General features: G+C 37.4%; 2 protein-coding genes across 2 annotated transcripts; one reads left to right on the forward strand and one right to left on the reverse strand.

Annotated features, from left to right (window-relative positions):
* The first annotated feature begins 1,688 nt into the window (after positions 1–1,688).
* LOC145786227 (uncharacterized) lies at positions 1,689–18,754 on the forward strand. Its single transcript, XM_082597870.1, has 9 exons — positions 1,689–1,698; positions 1,921–2,043; positions 2,969–3,094; positions 7,352–7,669; positions 15,212–15,379; positions 16,162–16,374; positions 16,922–17,160; positions 18,021–18,194; positions 18,506–18,754. Exons 1-9 carry the CDS (start codon positions 1,689–1,691, stop codon positions 18,752–18,754), a joined length of 1,620 nt encoding a protein of 539 aa, XP_082453996.1.
* Positions 9,262–10,214, reverse strand: LOC145786433 (uncharacterized). The gene has a single exon (XM_082598087.1). It carries the CDS (start codon positions 10,212–10,214, stop codon positions 9,378–9,380), a length of 837 nt encoding a protein of 278 aa, XP_082454213.1. The 3' UTR covers positions 9,262–9,377.
* Positions 18,755–18,847: the final 93 nt, after the last annotated feature.

An 18,847-nucleotide genomic window follows, 5' to 3' on the forward strand; every position in this document is an offset into this window, starting at 1 on the left:
GGAAAATTAATCAAGCATGTATGAGTTTGGAATGCCACTGAACGAATCAATATTGTCCAATGTCTTTACGTTGCACCAAACACAATAGAAACAAAAAATGATAAAAAAATGATGTTGAGGAACCAAACTGAAGCAACTGTCAAATGTCATGCTGTAGTGAAAGAAAATTGTGTCGTGCTTTGGTGCTTACTCAGCCAACGAATGTATTCTTTTTTTTTATAAATATCTAGATTTTGAAGTTGTAAAAAAATACTCAACACTTGTTACTAAGAAACTTGTTTCGGCAAAATTAAACTACCATTGCTTCTTTTGTCTGTTATACTATACCTCCAATCAGTAGCAGACCCTGAAAGAGGAGGCTGGTGATGTGAATGTAAAAAGTCGGATTAATGTAGACCTACAAATCATTGTCTTTTGTTGAAGTCACCCCCATAAGGCTACTTTCTGGATCCACTCCTTCCTCCAACTAGATAAAGCCTCAAGCATAAACCATTATTAAATATGTTATCAAATGTTTAAAGGTCCCTATTCTCCATGCTCACCTAATCCTTGTCAGAATAGTGGAACATGCACAAGGACAGATTGCAGCAATGATTACACGTGTGCCTGCAGACGTCCGTATATTGGAACAACCTGCAACCAATGTAAGCAACATGTAGGAAACGATAAAAGATGAAAGTGATAATGTTTCTCGTCTGACTGAGAGTCCTATGCGTACTCAAAAATGTCCCTTGTTTATATCATCACGGCCATCACAAAACATTGTCAAGTTTTTGTTTGTACTGTAATTTAATTGATTTTGAGAACTTGGCGTGATATCTGCCACGTCGTGGCAAAAAGATTTTTTTGTCGCAATGGACGGGATGCGTATTTGTAATCTGTAAGTCGCTGCGGCAAATGAGGTTATTTTGACCGGTAGACAATTTGACATAGAGCAATTTTTAACTGTTCTTCTAGAAACATTTCTAATAGAATGTCGCCGCCAGCGTAGCCTAGCTGTTTGAGGATTAGAGAAGTAAGTTAAACATTTAGATGACGTTGGTTCGATTATCACCCTTGCCATTACTCCTTTTTCTTTTGTATATAACAAGCATGTGAAGTTTTAGATCCAAGTTGGTTACGATTTTTGTTTACATTGATAACTGTTAAAAATAAAACCCTCTTTTTTATACTTCTTTGGCAGAGATTTGAATTAATGTTGCGTGAACTGTCGAATACTGTTGTGAAACATCAAACACTTCCTTGTTATAGCTTAATATTTAACCAACGTTTTACCAATTACTTACAGGTCGTCTAAACCCATGCCGCAATAATCCATGTGTGAATGGTGGAATATGTAAAAGAACTGGTTGCAGCAACAGATACAAGTGTACCTGCACATCAGGATATACTGGAACAAATTGTGATCAATGTAAGAATCGTATCAAGATGATTATTAAGGCATTTTACGCAGTGGGAGGAATAAAATAAAGGCTGGTGCTTCCCACATACTGTTCTGGTTTCTGGGTGTTATGGATAACGGAAAATTATCCAAGCATGTATGAGCTTGGAATGCCACTGAACGAATCAATAGAAACAAAACAAAACATGAAATTTTATTAATTTGTCATTTCTCCAATTTAATTTTGTATTTGATGTGGTCAGCGCTGAAAACAACGCAGTTGCAAAGCGTTGATATTACATTAATGATGATTGATTGTATACAAGTTACTGAATTCGGTTGATTATAATTTTTTATGTTTTATATGATATATTAAATAAACAACAAAATTGTTTTATTTGGATTAGAACTCAGAGCTTATTTCAAATCCATACAATAAGTGAAGTTTTGAATAATTTGACTTGGAACTTGATCAAGTAATTGGACATATCTTGTTGAAGCACATGACTGTTTGCTAATATTTCATCAATTGGTCAAAGGTCCTTACTCACCATGCCTACCAAATCCTTGTCGGAATAAAGGAACGTGCAGAACCACAGGTTGCAGCAATACTTACACGTGTGGCTGTAAACAATCGTACACTGGAACAAACTGTAACCAATGTAAGAATTGTGTTGTCTGGGTTATTTTCGATTCTTTCATTAAACGCAATGAAACCAAAATAACAAAATATTAATATTATTTAACTGAAGTGACATCTTTTTACTGTCATGTGGTAGCGATATTTTTGTAACTGGCTCCTTTCTAGTAGCCTTCCAGTGAAGGATACCTCCAGTAAGATACATGGATACTTCCAGATTACCAGTAAAAGGATAGATCCTCGGCCACAGAGGCTCACACGACGACGACTTTATGAAATAATTCATTCACTATATTCTACTGTAAACTAATCACTCACACGCGTTGTTTATAACTTTTATTCATCTATTTTATTCGACTGTGTTGTTGCGATTTTGCTACATGCTATAAGAGACATCAACTAGATTTCACCAAACGTGAGAATTTGAGACTAAAATTGACAAAACTGAAACCTCGAATCAAACACACACCTAACCTAACTTGCATCAAGGCAGAGCTCTGATCACTAACAATATCATTGAGTATTGCAATGAATTTCATTAAACTTTGTGCATTCATAAATCATATCACATAGTAAGTATTGTAGTGACTATGCAAAAACAAATTAATGGTTTTGAAACATATAGTGATTCTGGTGGGACCTAAATTTTTTTTAAAGACAAAAATGGGGCCTGGGTCAATAAAAACGTTGAAAACCATTGCTTTATAGGCTGACTACACAAATTGCAATAGTGGTCAAGTGAAAGCAACCATGTGATGTTTTAGATCCAAGTTAGTTGAGATTTTTGTTTTGGCATTGTAATTGTTAAAAAATATCTCTTTTGTTAAAAAATTTTTAACCGAGATTTGAATTAATGTTACGTAAACTTCCAGATACTTTGGTGAAACATCCAAATGCTGCTTTGTAATAGTTTAACATTTAGCCAATGTTTTACCAATTACTTACAGGTCGTCTACTAAACCCATGCCGCAATAATCCATGTGATAATGGTGGAACATGTAACAGAACTGGTTGCAGCAACAGATACACGTGTACCTGCACATCAGGATATACTGGAACAAATTGTGATCAATGTAAGAATCGTGTGAAGATGATTTAGCATTTTATGCAAGGCGAGGAACAAAGTGAATGCTGATGGTTCCCATGCATATTCTGTTCTGGTTTGAGTTTGGAATGCCACTGAATGAATCAATATTGTCCAATGTCTTTAGGTTGCACCAAACACAATAGAAACAAAAAATGATGTTGAAGAACCAAACTGAAGCAACTGTCAACTATCATGGTATAATGAAAGAAAATGGTGTCGTGCTTTGGTGCTTACACAGTGGACGAATCTATTCTTTTTTTTATAAATATCTAGATTTTGAATTTGTAAAAAAATACTCAACATTTGTTAGTAAAAAAGTTGTTTCGGCAAAATTGAACTACCAATGCTTCATTTGTCTGTTATATTATATCTCTAATCAGGAGCAGACCAGGAAAGAGGAAGCTGGGGATGTGAATGTAAAAAGTCGGATTAATGTAGACCTACAGATCATTGTGTTTTGTTGAAATCATCCCCATAAGGCTACTTTTTGGATCTACCCCTTTCCCCAATTAAATGAAGCCTCAAGCATAGACCATTATTTAACATGTTATCAAATGTTTAAAGGTCCCTATTCTCCATGTTCACCTAATCCTTGTCAGAATAGTGGAACATGCACAATGCACATGGACCAGTGATGTACGCGTATACAAAAAATATTGACGCCGTTAGCGTAAACGCAAAGGTTCGAAAAACCATAGCCGTATGCGTCAACGTAACTTGTAAAAAAAGTTGGCGGCGTCAGCGTCAGCGCATACACTAGCGTAAACTAATTTTGTTTGCTAGGTGCCAAACATTCACACGGTATAAACCACTCGAAATAAACAAGTTTTATTTTGAATTTCCACGAAGAAACCCAAGCATCTGAAAGTGTTCACCTGACAGTTTGCTGCGTTTTAGTTTCAATATGTCTTTGCCCATTGAAAACATTCTTTCAACTGCAGCGCTGGAAGGTATTGGCGTGTTGTAGCGAAAAAAAAAGACATTAAAAAAGTATACGTTGACGCTATACGCTAAAAAACCGCAAAAACTTTACGGCGTAGCCTCAAGCAACAACTATCCAAAAAATGTGGCCGTAAGCGTTAGCGTAAACAAAAAGTCTACGCCGCAAGTCTAAGGCGTAGCAGACGTCCATATACTGGAACAACCTGTGACCAATGTAAGAAATGATGAAAGTGATCATGTTTCTCGTCTGACCGAGAGTCCTATGCGGACTCAAAAATGTTTCTTGTATTATTTATATTATCATGGCCATCTCAAAACATTGTCAAGTTTTTGGTTGTACTGTAGTTAAAGTGATACAATTTTGGTAGTGAGGTGATTAACCATTGACAGATAAAACCAAGCAACCACACGGCATTTAACATCATATATTAGAGTGAACATAAACTATAAACTACGAACGTTTTCGGCCATACTCAAGTTAGCCCTTTTTAAGTAACGAAAATAACTGATTTTAGAATAACATCTACAAGTTATTTTCAATATATGATGTTAAATGCCGTGTGGTTGCTTGGCTTTATATGTCTATAGTTAAAGTGATGTTGAGCACCTGGCGTGATATCTGCCACGTTGTGGCAAAAAGATTTTTTTGTCGCAGTAGACGAGATGCGTATTTGTAATCTATAGGTCGCTGCGGCAGATGAGGTTGTTTTGACCGGTAGACACTTTAACATAGCACAATTTTTGATTGTTTTTCTCGAAATATTTCTGATAGAATATCTTCGCCAGCGTGGCCTAGCAGTTTGAGGATTAGGGAAGTAAGTTAAACATTTCAATGACATTAGTTCGATTTTTTCACCCTTGCCATTACTCCTTTTTCTTTTGTATTGATTTAACAAAGTAAAAAGAAAATCACGAGCTGCAAGAAAAAAAATAGTGTGTTTTTTTTCTTGCTGTTTACTCTTCTCTTTGTAAAATGTTGAATAGTTATGTACTGTAGTAGGCGTGGACGTTGCTATAATAACATCTGGACTGGAAGCCAAACGATAGGTCTCATCTTGCACGGCAAACAGGATTCAGAATCTTTCAAGCAAGGGTAGCGAGACATGGATATTGAGAGTGAACCAGCAATCCTGAGAAGAACGGAAAAGATAATGGTAAAAGCAATGAGAAAAAAAACGAAAAAGTAAAACTGATAGATATGCCAGAGGTGAGGATTAGGAAGACTATGAACCATGTTGCAAGGACAAATGGAGTAAGATGATATGAGTATGTGCTAAGAAAGGAGAAAAAAAAATATCTGATAGGCGTTAAAATGCGAAATTGGATGTTAAAAGGAAATAGGGATGTCCAAAAGTAATATGGAAAGAGTATTGCGATTTTGCTAAATTAAATGTAAGGGAGTACGTAGATCAGGGGTTCTTAACCGGGGGTAAATTTACCCCCTGGGGGTAAACTTCACCTACCGAGGGGGTAAATTTACTGAATTATAAATTAAAGCAAACTTCATTTTTTCAGTTATCAGAACAAAACACTCTGTTCTCCTTTATCACACCGAAGTTCAGTGGCTCCTAGGGGTCTTGTTTTGTCTCGAATTTTCGAACTACATCGTACATGATAAAATTCAGGGCTTTCAGACAAAATTAGATCTGTGGAGTAGAAGAGTTCAAAAAGGAATTTACGCAAATTTTCCAACATTTGGTGATTGGAAAGTTAGTAGAAGTCGCAACGAGATTTCTGACCTCGAAGTCGAAATATGCCAGCACCTTGCCGCCTTAAAAAGAACTTTGACGGTTTTTTCGAAGGCGAAAGTTTTAACAGTACTGCTCTTTGGATAACTCATCCCTTCGAAGCCAAGTTAGAAAGTACTGCTGAGGATGATCTTTGCAAAGATAAACTGATTGATCTTCAATGTTCAACAACGCTTTGTTCCAAATTTTTATCGTGCAATGGTGACTTTTCCAATTTATGGTGTGGATTAGTCGAAGAGTTTCCTACGCTGACTAAGCGTGCATTTGAAGTTATTATACCTTTTCCAACTACTTATCTGTGTGAAGCAGGGTTCTCTTCATTGTTGACTATTAAAACAAAACATCGATCTCGCTTAGTTCCCAAAGACGACATGCGAGTACCGGTAGGTCTTTCTAGCTCATTCAATGGCTGTTCCTCTGCTACACGCAACCACGCTGAGATATCCACCAAAGCAGCGGTTAAAATCAAGAAAGCCATTTGTACGCGCTGCACAAGACCTTCTGGCAGCCTCTAGTGGAAGCCCTAGCAAACAGTGGTGCCACGCGGCGTGGTGTGAACAATGGTCAAGCAGCACGTCCCCACTTCGCCAAGTATTCAGATCCCCGTACGAAAACCAGCTGGGACATGGCCTCTCTAGACTTGCCTCATCAAGGCGTAACAGTTTGCTCACTGGTGTTGGACGCTATGGTGCAGACATGTTGCCTTGGGGCTTGGCAGAGAGTGCTGCTTGTGAGTGTGGCGAAATGCAGACGGCAGCCCACATTATCAAGGATTGCCGGCTATATAGACCACCCCATGGTATGGAAGGCCTAATTTCCATCGATGACGACACCAGGCAGTGGCTAACCAACGGATGCCCTGACATATAGCGACAATACGAGAGAAGAAGAATGACTGTTTCAAGAATCTCCGAAATTGTTCGTGGAAAGCAAGCACAAAAGCCTCACTGATTGACTGTTGAAATTGCGTATCAGCAATTAATAAAAGAAAAAACCTTAAACATTCTTGTGTGCTTTTATCATAGTTATTTAAGACATTGGAGTAGACATTATTTTTTACTGGACCCCGTCAAGAACAATCGTGTCTTCGGCAAATAAACAGCTTGTTTTTGAGATTTGCAAGGTAAATTCAGCCAAAAAAGGATGTCAATAAAAAATCAACCAGGTTTGGTAACTATAAAAATTTATTGGTAGAGCTTTCGGCGCCGTAAAGGCGGCTTGGCTTCATCAGTACTCTTATTCAAATAGAATGAATGATTAAAAAAAAGGATGTTTTGCACTTCTTCGCATGGTTGACTGGACACGATGACATCACAAGGGGCCACCAAAACGGTGGGGGTAAATTTTACTTTTTTCATTCGGCAAGGGGTAAACAAGACAAAAAAGGTTAAGAACCCCTGACGTAGATGGTAGTAAGGAGAGTTTGGTTAAATCTAACCTAGAATAGTAACCATTTTTTTTTATAAAAGTTATATATCCCCAGTCCCCACAATACACAACACAACAATGTATGCACAACTACTGAATACTGACAAAATTTTTTTTTTTTGCAGTGCCATTGAATCTTATCTCTGCTTCACCGCAAACTGACATTTTCAGCAACAGTTTTACCTTAACTTGCCGAATACAAGGAATTCCAAAACCAACCATAAGATGGAGAATACGAAAAGTCAACTCTCGATCTGTTCCACTCAACCTTAAAGATGATGATAACATTCGTCTCGTTACTTTTTCGATAAATGTTGACACCGTTGAAAGTAACTTGACAGTGACATCTTGCGGACTGTGCTTTGGTGACAGTAAAATATCGTGTTCGGCCAGAAGGAAAAATGAGCCTTGGAAAAGGATGCGTTCTTTCCAATTGAACAAAGGTAAGTTTTAACTAGGGAGAATTTTTGTCTGACATTTTGCCGAAATAACATATTAAAGCATAACTTGATAAAACAAATAAAATTTTCAAAAATAGCCTTAAAACAAAAAGAAGCCTAACAAAAGTTGTTGAAATTTTGTTTTTCCAATTTAAAGTTTGTTTCCAACTTTCTTATATTTCATTAGTTCAATTTCATTTGTAACAGAAATTTTTTTCAGTTTGGACAGGTCATCAACGATTTTCGTAAAACTTCGATTCATGCATTGGTTCATCAATATACAGTAATTAAATTTATGTCAAGCAGATGTCAAGTTCTACTTTTTGGCATGCTACTTGAAAGTTTTAATTGCTTTTTTTTCTTCTTCTTCTTCTTGCTTAGAACACATGACATATTCTTTTACAAAAGATATGCTCTTAGTACGATAATTTGCTAAAATTTCTCCATTAGCAACTTGTTTTTGCATTGTGTACGCATTGAAGATTTTTATGTGGTTTACGCAGTTTAGCTGGGTATGATTTAATGATGCAAGATTTTTCTAGCAGCTTGATGTCAACAACACGCAATATGGCGTCCTTCTTCCCGTCCTCTTTTCAATATCTCTTTCTCGTTTTTTTTAAACATTATTTATAAAAAAACGATCTCCGCAGTTAAACTTGGACATGGCGTCCACGTCGTTGTACGTGTATTTATTTAATTGTTAAGCTGATACATTTTAACTCGTCATACTTACAAATCAGTGAATTGTCAGTACGTTTTTTGTAGAATAATACATTTTCTCGAGTTGCTGAAAATTGTTTTAACTGCTTATTTTTTTTTTACTTTCATATCAGTTTTTTTATCATTTTATTTGTTTTTTGCATTTATTTTTTGCAGACGGAAAATTGTAAGTTTTGCGTGTTGCGACACGCCTTTTATGAAAAACTTTATTTTTAAATAGACCGCTACATACTTCTGTTCACTGCCGTTTTGGTTGACAATGCTAAATTCTAAGCTGTAAAACTGCAAAAGTTAACTTTTTTAAGTATTGTTTTTGTAATAAGCTTGTTGATTAGTTCTTGTAACACCAGTCGCAATTTGATTTAAAACTTAGCGGCACCAAGGATTGCTTTCCTTCAATAGCAATGAAGATAAAAGCAATCCAGTTTTCATTTGCTGAACCATGGCCTGTGGCCACCTGGTTTGCGCCTGATTATTACATTGAGACAGTCACCAATAGTTGGCAAAATCTGGAAATGTTAGCCGTATCTGTAGGTAGCCATGGCTGAACATGAATTTAGTATCTATACATTTTGAGCTCTTTATTTTATGAACATACGGCGAGAATTTGGTTAAAGTTAATTTTTGCTTTTTTATTGTTAGTTGACATGACCTACATTGAAACCAACAAACTCATTTCAGTAAAGTAGGCTTTAATAAACTTAAAACGTGAATATCCTGCAATTGAAAACTAGCTTTATAGAATGTTAACAGAAAGTATTAAATGACAAACTAAAACAAGACTCTACTTAAACTGCCGATTGCACTGCTACACTGTTAACTGAAAACTAGAGAATGAACCAACACGAAAGAAACCAAGAGAAGCCAAGTCAGGCAATCGGCAAACCCACACTGCGCTGTCGGCAAGAGAGATGTGGTGCGTGACGACACGCGCTACACCACATTCTCCCCCGCCAAATAAATTTCGAAAAGGACCAGACAAGATGTTGACTCAGAAGCCATATCTTTCTGGTGACTTTCGAATTCTAGTAGAACGTCTCAAGATAGGTGTACTGTTGTCAGTAAACCCTTCATTAGTTGATGTGATCGGGTTTGTAACATCACAAGTAGGCCTACTGTCTTCGCGAACGTCAGTAGTTAAATTCGAAGGAGCGTCTGTTAACGGCGTGTTATAATCGTTTGTTAGTATGTTATGGATTTCAGGTTCTTCCGGCACATTTAAGGTAAGATCCGTCGTTGTAGAAAGGCGTTCTTCTGCATCAACCTCAGTTTGAGGAGAGGGTGCCAAATCCGAAGTCGAAACAGTCGCCTCTCTTCCACTTTGATATCGTACACGAGCATATGTAGGATTCGCATTGAGTAATATTACTGGATCACAGACAGGTTCACCTTTATTACGCACAAAGCGTCGCAATAAAACTGTTTTACCGGAGTCCAAAAGCCACGAAGGCATTGCCATGCTATACATGGCTCGTCGTGCAAATGAGAATAACCTCTCGTGGGGTGTTTGATTAGTCGCGACACATAGCAATGACCTAATAGAATGCAAAGCCTGTGGAAGGACTTTCTCCCAATCGTCCTCCAGAATATGGTGCGTTCTCAAAAGAAGTTTTATTGTTTTCCATACCGTTTGGTTTGTCCTTTCGCACTGTCCATTTCCTTGAGGATGGTAAGGTGATGAGCAACTAGTAGCTATTCCACGCGTAGAAAGAAAATCTTTGATCTCTCGGCTAGTGAACGCAGTTCCCCGATCGCTGTGGATGTAAGCAGGGAAACCAAACAGGCAAAATAAGTTAGTTAAACAATCAATGACGGACTCGGAAGACATTATTTTGCATGGAAACACAAATGGGTAGCGACTATATTCATCTACAATCACTAACAAATAGGGCTTCAAACCTTTAACAGGACCCTTGATATCAACAGATAGTCGTTCCCATGGGTGCGTAGCTTTGATAAGAGTTCCTCTTGGTGGTTTGTAAAAACGTGGTTTGAGTTCAGCACAAGTTTGGCATTGGTTGCAAATTGCTTTAGTCTCTTCGCTGGTGTACGGCAAGTTGCGGGATCAAATAAAGTGATACAATCTAACATATCCTGGATGTCCAAGTGATTCATGTAACGAAAGCAAGTCTTTGCCAGGGCTCAGACTTGCAGACACTCTTGATAGTGCATCAGGGGCTATGTTTTCTTTTCCGGGCTTGTGACGGATTTCATAATGAAACTGGCTTAGCTCTAGACGCCACAACAAAATTTTGTTATTTTTGATCTTCCCACGGTTGCGTCTATCAAACATATACGAGATCGATTGCTGATCGGTGACAAGTGAAAAGGTGCGACCCTTTAAAAAATGGGCCCATTTTCGAACGGCTTCAATGATAGCTGTAGCTTCTTTTTCGATAGCCGGATACTTCTGTTCGCAGTTACTCAGGGTGCGGGACATAAAAGCGACAGGGCGACCGCCTTGGGAGAGGATTGCGGCTATAGCGTAGTCAGAAGCGTCACTTTCGATGTCGAAACTTAGGTCATCACGAATAGTTCCCAGACTAGCAGCCGCCAATTCTTCCTTTAGTGTTTTAAAAGAATTCAAAGCATTTTCGTTCAAAGGTATAACAGCCTTTAAGAGTGGACCAGCCTTCAATGAAAATCTTTCAATCCATTTGGCATAGTACGCAAACATACCACAAATTTTTTTCAATTCTTTCAGAGTTTTTGGTGGAGGCATTTCCAACAGTGTTCGAAGTCGTTCAGCGTCTGGTTTCTTTTGGTTGTGCGAGATTTGGTAGCCAAGTAAATTGATTGTAGATTGTCTAATGTTCGATTTGTCTTTATTAAAAGTAAATCCACTCTTCTCTGCAGCATCAAGCAAGGCATTCAAGTTTTCATCATGTTCTTGTACAGTTTCCCCTGTAACGGTCAGATCATCTAAATAGGCGTAAACTTTCTTCAGATTGTATCTTTTGATGAAGTCATCCATAACTCTCTGAAAGGCAGCAACTCCATTTGTTACACCAAAAGGTAGTCTTTTGTATTGATACAAATGGCCGAGAGCTTCGAATGCTGTAAATGGTCTTTCTTCTTGCAAGAGGGAAACTTGGTGGTAAGCGGACCGCAGATCAAGAGAGCTGTAGATTTTATCTTTTGCAACCTTGTTGACAATGTCTTCAATTCGCGGAAGGGGATACGCGTCCAAAAGTGTAAAACGGTTCACGGTCTGTGAATAATCGATCACAAGGCGGCATTTATGTTGATTCCGGACAACAAGCACCTGCGATCTCCACGGAGATCTTGAAGGTTCAATTATGTCTTCGGCTAATAGTCTTTCCACCTCCTTTTCAATATATGCGACGTCATCTTTTGAATAAGAACGGGAAGGGGCTGCAACAGGTTTATAATTAGGTTGCATGTATTGGAAAAGACTTGGTGGATCCACGCGAGCTGAGGTAAGTGCTACGAGCTTCGGTGTTGCTGCGGAAATTACAAGCGGTTTTTCGGGGCCACAAAACTGAAAGGTAACTTTCTCGTGTTTTTGAAAGAAATTTTGGCCTAAAATCACATCAGCACAAGAGTTTGGAATGACATCGAAACAAGTCTTTGGATAACTTCTATCGAGGAGTTCAAGATGCAAACAAGCGCAGCCATCGGTCTTGACCAAGTGATGGGTCGACGCCATGGTCACAGTGTGAGGTTGTTTCGTAAGGTTTATCTTCAGCTTGTTTACCAATTTTCTATCAATAAAGTTATCCGAGGCACCTGAATCCAGCAAGGCTTTAACTGGATGTCCATTTACTAAAGCGTCCACCACTGTGCGATGCAGGCAGTTAGGAGCTCCAGCAAAATATAACGGGCCTCTGTGCCTGGAAAGCGTTGACGAGTATAGAGAATCCGCGTTAGCAACTGGGTTTTCTGCAGCAGAAGCCAAAGATACTGATGAACTTTTACTGCGACAGGCCTTGGAGAAATGCCCTAGTTTTCCACAATTGTAGCATTTCTGTTTGTGTGCTGGACAGGAACAACGGTCATGGAGTGGTCCGTTACAAAAGTAACATGATTTTCTGGTTTGTACCTTGGACTTGGAAGTGGCAGCAGAAACGTCGTGATCCTTGTGCTCTGGACGCATGTTGTTACCTTCTCGCGCATAATTTGTCGTTGAGGCTATCGAAGTGTTTGCAGCTCTCCCCATGATGCAAGATTGTTGTTGTGCTCTTTCTATACTGTCGCTCAGTTCCGAAGCACGTTGAAGGTCTATGTTATTTTCTTCCAAAAGACGTTGGCGGATGACAGGAGACTGTAAGCCATTTATGAAAGAATCGCGAATAAGCTGCTCTTTATACGTTTGGGCAGAAACGTCGTCAAAAGTACAGTCCTTAGAGAGTAGTTTCAGCGCTCTAAGGTATTCCAAGACCGTTTCTCCACTGGCTTGCTTTCGGCTGATTAGTAAATGCCTGGCGTAGACATTGTTCTTCTTCTTTACGTATGTTCTCTTGAGAGTATCTACAATTGCATCATAGTCGTCAACTTCCTCGACATAGAGGTATACCTCTGGGGACAAGAAGCTACGTATTATTCTAGTTTTGTTGATATTAGGAGTTCCTTCCTGGCGAACCTCTTCAAGTGTAGCTATGTAGTCAGTGATAGTCTGAAACCAGAACTTGAAAATGGTAGGGGCGTCAGCGGAGTTAGGATCAACTGAAAGGTCTTTAGGACGAGGAATATGTCTGTCCATCTTTCTGATTCTTGCTTAAATAAGTTTATTAAATTGACATGACCTACATTGAAACCAACAAACTCATTTCAGTAAAGTAGGCTTTAATAAACTTAAAACGTGAATATCCTGCAATTGAAAACTAGCTTTATAGAATGTTAACAGAAAGTATTAAATGACAAACTAAAACAAGACTCTACTTAAACTGCCGATTGCACTGCTACACTGTTAACTGAAAACTAGAGAATGAACCAACACGAAAGAAACCAAGAGAAGCCAAGTCAGGCAATCGGCAAACCCACACTGCGCTGTCGGCAAGAGAGATGTGGTGCGTGACGACACGCGCTACACCACATTAGTCATGCCAGTGAATAATCGTTAAAACTATAGACAGAGGCGCAGCCAGCATAAATTTTTTGTTAAGAGGGAAATAAATATTAATGCATATGACAGTGATCCCAATCGTGTGTCGTCAAAGGTGATCCCTCCGTTGGGGTGTGGGTCCTACCAGAAAATTTTGAGAAAAAAAAAACATACCTTAAAATTGGTCATTCTGAGAGTAGGGGAGACCGGGGCACAGTGAATCACAAATGTTTATTTTTGCATTTATTCACATTCAAATCAACATAGAAACATCAAATTTTGTCACACGATTCCGCATAATCTAAACTATACATGACTCTAATGCAAGATCTGTTGCACTTTTAGTTTTTGAAATTTTGCATTTTAAATGTAAACAAAAAATTGATTCACTGTGGACCGGTGCCGGTACACAGTGAATCACGGTTACAATCAGTTACTTTTTAAAAGTGAGACATAAATTTCTTCTTGTAAATAGGCAAAAGAAACAGATCCATGAGCTACACAGAGGCGTAGCCATGGGGTGGGGGAGGAGGAGCCATCCCCTCGATTGCAAGCTTGCCTCCCCCGGCATTGAAGTTTTATTTTTGATGATCTGCTCTACAGCTTCTTTCATCAACTCCGGAGGAGTAGCACCAATTTTTCTTGGCTTATTTCTAGCTCTAGGCATATTTAGTTACAAACGTATCTAAAATAAAAAAAACTTTTTATACACATATCACAACATGCTAAAGTCCGGTACACAGTGAATCAAATCCGCCATTGATTCACTGAGGCATGATTCACTGTGTACTATGCCTATCCTCAAAACAAAAATGAGAAAAACATGCTTTTCTCAAACGAGTTTAGTTTTAAGTTTTATTCCTGTTTATGCCCACTTATAACTGTACTTTTTTATATAAACACTCTTGCATAAGTTTGACCATGCACAAAGATATGATCAAAACTCTTCAACATAATTTTTTTACTTTTTACTAACGAAATCGACAAATTCTATCTTGGACAAAATGCTGAACTATGCTCCGCCTGTGGTTTTGCACGTGAAACGAAAGCTTTACTGTGGTCACGCAACAGTGATTACAGAGAAAATTTAATATATACTTTTTACGTTTGATCGGGTGATTCACTGTGTACCGTGATTCACTGTACCCCGGCCTCCCCTATTTTCGGTCCAAGTCTTTATTGAACTCTGTCAAATAATTATGCAACAGAAAGTAAAAAGTTTTAAAACATCTGTAAGTATAAATACTGGTTGGTTAGTGGCCTTCAGTTTGTCAATAAATACTTTTCGCACAAAATAAAGAAAACTACTTATCCACGATCCATAATAGGTCTGATTCTGAGGTGTAGGCTACTTGTTCACTTGAAATTGCTGTTTTGTTTATTTGCATCATTGGCGGACCTGACACTAACAGTCTATCAATATTTATTGACTGACAGCTCAAAAATATGATAGTCTGGCATATATAAAAATATTTCGAGGAGAGCAATTGACCCTTTACCCCTCCCCCTGACTATACCCTTGATTGGTATAGATGACTTCATTTATGTTCTGGCTTACACTATTAAGTGGCATTTGATCAAGATAGCACACAGACAAGTCATCTTGTTGCATCTAACTTCTTCAAACGCTTTAGTTAGGGTGATACCAGCAAAGGTTTCCAACTCTACTAAGTCTTTTGAGTTTGATAAAAACTGAAACGCCACACGCCATAAAAGCTTACTTTTATGATAAAATACTGTTAAGAAACAATATTTTTCAGATCAATACGAGCCATTTCGGAACAGCTATTTTCTTTTTTCAAACGAAAAAGTTTCTGCAAACACTGCCGAAAGGGAATGCGAAAGCTTCAATGGAAATCTAGCTTCCGTTCCTGATGAAAATACACAGTCATTTCTTGTGACCACAAGCAACAAGTATCGTGTAAAAGGTAACTTACAGAAAACGATATTTTTGTCTCCACTATAACATGACACGGGCAATCTTTATGGTTGTAGTCGGTGTCCGACGTTTTTTTCGTAAACAGTTGTTCGTAAACAATTGTTTGTAAAACAATTGTTCGTAAAATTAATTCTTCGTAAAACAATTCTTCATAAAGCATTTCTTCGTGCATGCAATTGAGAATTGATGTATATCAAGAAATGCTTTACGAAGAATTGTTTTAGGGATTTAATTTTACGAACAACTGCTTACGAACAATTGTTTTACGAACAACTGTTTACGAACAATTCTTTTACGAACAATTGTTTATGAACAATTTACCTATAACCGTTGTAGTCAGATGTACTTGGTTAGACGTTGTAATCTAATTAATGTCATTCAAGTGAAAGACTTGCATGAAACACTAAAATCAAGTAAAATCAGTATTCGATTGAAAACAGAACGTACCAATGGAGCGCCAAGCAAAATACTGGAAAAACTTTATGTAGAAAGCTTTTGAGCATTAAAAGTCACATTTTTATTTTCGTACTTTAGATGCACCATAGTGTTATACTTTAAAAGCAAAAATTTTGATAAAACAGTTTCCAAATTATTTCAATTTAAAGTTCTGCTTTTTATTTCATACTTTTTCTGTTTTCTTTCAGCGATCGCGTATTGTTAAAAACTTTTACTTTTGAAATATCTTTTAAACAACATTGAAAAAATGATTTTTGAATTATTAAAATTAATATTCCAAAAACTTTAAACAGTAAATATATTATGTCTTCTAAGGAAATTCTTGGATTGGTTTGTCTCCTTTAAATAATGGATCTTGGATTTGGCCAAGCAATAGCATTGCCCAATATTTTAACTGGGCGACAGGCGAACCACGAACTAATCGTCCATGCGTATATATGACCAGTGCAAAGAAATGGAAAACTCAAAATTGTGCTCAATCCGGGTCTGCTACAGCTGGAAAGGCTAATTACATTTGTGAAATACCTGGTAAGATAAATACTTTGCGAAAACAATTGGCACTCTAGTTGTTTTAAGAACGAAGAGACGACTGGTTATCAAGCAAAAGTAAAACAAGCAGCAACCTAGCTTGTTTCAATTATCAGGTTTGGTGGCCGTGCTTAATTATATTCATCCAATCATATAACATAAAATTAAATTTTGTAGATGCACGTCTTAAACCATTATGGTTTTGCCACCTTTTCCTTTTGTTGGCTTTGTTGCTGTATTTTGTTTAAACAGTATTGTTTCTTTTGCGTTCCAAAAAAGAAAAAGAAATTAAATTAATAGGTCGTGCGGTGTTGTAAAACAATAAATTGGCTTAATCGTATTGTTAGTTATTTGTAGAAAAACAAAAAATTGAAACTTAACCATTTTCTGATTTCAAAAAGCAACTAATTATTATTAAACGACTTAGCATGTAGGACAAATACTTCTTTATTACTTCTCACGGGCTGCTTCTGCAATTAGTATTGGTTAAAATTTACCATTTCAGTCTTAAAATAAAAGTAGCTTTTAAAAACATTTTGTAATACAGGACGTGAAATTCCTGATATTATTAGCATCGAAGCACCTTGCTCCAAGAGATCTACAAGTGAGCTTTTTGTCAGATGGCAGCCTTCACCTGCAATGGCAAAAGTTGCTCACAGAATACAAGTTTTTTTGAAAACAAGAAAGGTCTTCGACCAGACGCTCAGCCCAAGCAAAGTCACCAAAAACTCTCCAATGATGCAAACAATCCAAATGTTGCAACCTCGAACAAGATACACAGTAGAAGTGAGTAGACCAAAGCTACATTTGATAATCCTTAAATGCATTACCTTTCGCCTTCATATCTGAGCTTATAGTTAAATGATGTGCGCTGTTATTGTGCATGCATGTTGCAGTAATTACGTTATACATACAATCTGTAGTTGTTTTGAGTGCAAAATATCATAACTTACTTTAATAATTTTTTCAATTTCCTTTTTTCAATTTGTATGCGTTACAAATTTTTCTTGATTTATACATCACAAGATTCTGACCAATGTTCTGCTGATGGACAAACTTTGATAAACCTTACCCTAAGATCGCACTGTGTTATCACAACGTCACAATAAATAATTAAAAAAAGATTTGAAACAATTGGAAGGTCAAAGCATTAGTTAAATAACCAGCAAGGTAAGCTACGATTTAATGCAGTAGGTTACCGTTGACAGGAGGGTTAATGGGGTACTTTTGAAATCGGGTCCGAGATGATTTTAGTGGCCTTACATTTTTTCTTGAATCCTGCCACTGAAATAAAACACCCCGTGTTCTTAGGAATCCTACTGTTCCACAACGCGTTTGCATTCATTATGGAGTCTTTTTTCTAACTAACTAATTAATTGGTTGAAAGCTACTTCTTTCCTTGATAGACTTACTTAGATTAGTATTTTACGCAACGACTTGTGTTTGAAAGGTGTCTTCTTTGGCGGGAAGTTGGGTCTGTCATTAGTACAAGGCCCGAATTATTCTCTGAATTATATGTATGCTAGTGCTTTTGGTTTAGCCTCTTCAATAGAAAGGGTTAAGTAGGCTAAGCAATTTCGTTACTCTTGTCTTCTCAAATGCGATAAAACCCACCATATGATTGTTCTGTAAATGTCATTTTATAGATTTCTGTTGTGAAAAACATTTGTTCGAAAGCTCTTTCAACATTCAAAGAAAGTCTATCAGGCTACGCTACGCCGCTATCTGTGAGGAAAGTAAATGCTCGATTGCGCGGAGAGACGTGCGAAGTCGATTGGACTTGGCCGAAAGGAAAAGCTGACACAATTGAAAATTTTATTGTAAGTTGTTGAGCTGCATTAAAAATATACCTTCAAACATCCAATTGTGTTTGGGCACCGGTACACATAGCAAAAAAAACGTAGCAAAAGATTGGTATAAGCTTTCTTTTTGAATGCCGTTGAAGTGTGCTATACCAGGGCACACCCTGAGAATTAAACTTGGATTACCTAACCTTGCCAGTTTTTGAAGGCCTTAGCCTACTTTCTCCCCCTTAATAGCTGATATTGAAAACAATATATTTACATATTTGAGAAATAATATTAAAGTTGAATATTTTGGAACTATTCGATGTACTTTTATATTTTTGTAGGTCAACGTCACTAAAAATCCCAACATAGTTGAGGAGAATAGATACAACAGCATTGCAGACCTCCTTCGACAAGAAAATTTTGTTTTGAATCTCACAAAAGAGACGCGAAATATCACATTTACTGCTCTACCCAATCGACGTCACGTGATTGAAGTATTTGGCCAATCATGTTCTGGAAATGGTATTCCTATGAGAGCAAAAACCATATGCATTGCTCCGATTTCAGGCAAGCAACCATTGGTTTGTTGAAAAAAATATATTTAAATTTTAATGGAGGTTTTTCACTCTATGGTAATATTGTCAAACTAAAGTAGTGAAATGGTTAAATAACGCTTTTCTAAA

Source organism: Aplidium turbinatum, chromosome 17 (genome assembly GCF_918807975.1).
Source record: "Aplidium turbinatum chromosome 17, kaAplTurb1.1, whole genome shotgun sequence".
Taxonomy (NCBI): domain Eukaryota; kingdom Metazoa; phylum Chordata; class Ascidiacea; order Aplousobranchia; family Polyclinidae; genus Aplidium; species Aplidium turbinatum.

Excerpts from the sequence above, each read along its gene's own strand:
- LOC145786433 (XM_082598087.1), bottom strand. The coding sequence starts at position 10,214 with ATGTCTTCCGAGTCCGTCATTGATTGTTTAACTAACTTATTTTGCCTG.
- LOC145786227 (XM_082597870.1), top strand. Across the intron at positions 7,670-15,211 it reads TTCTTTCCAATTGAACAAAG|ATCAATACGAGCCATTTCGG; the intron begins GTAAGTTTTAAC and ends AATATTTTTCAG. Across the intron at positions 15,380-16,161 it reads CAACAAGTATCGTGTAAAAG|GAAATTCTTGGATTGGTTTG; the intron begins GTAACTTACAGA and ends ATGTCTTCTAAG.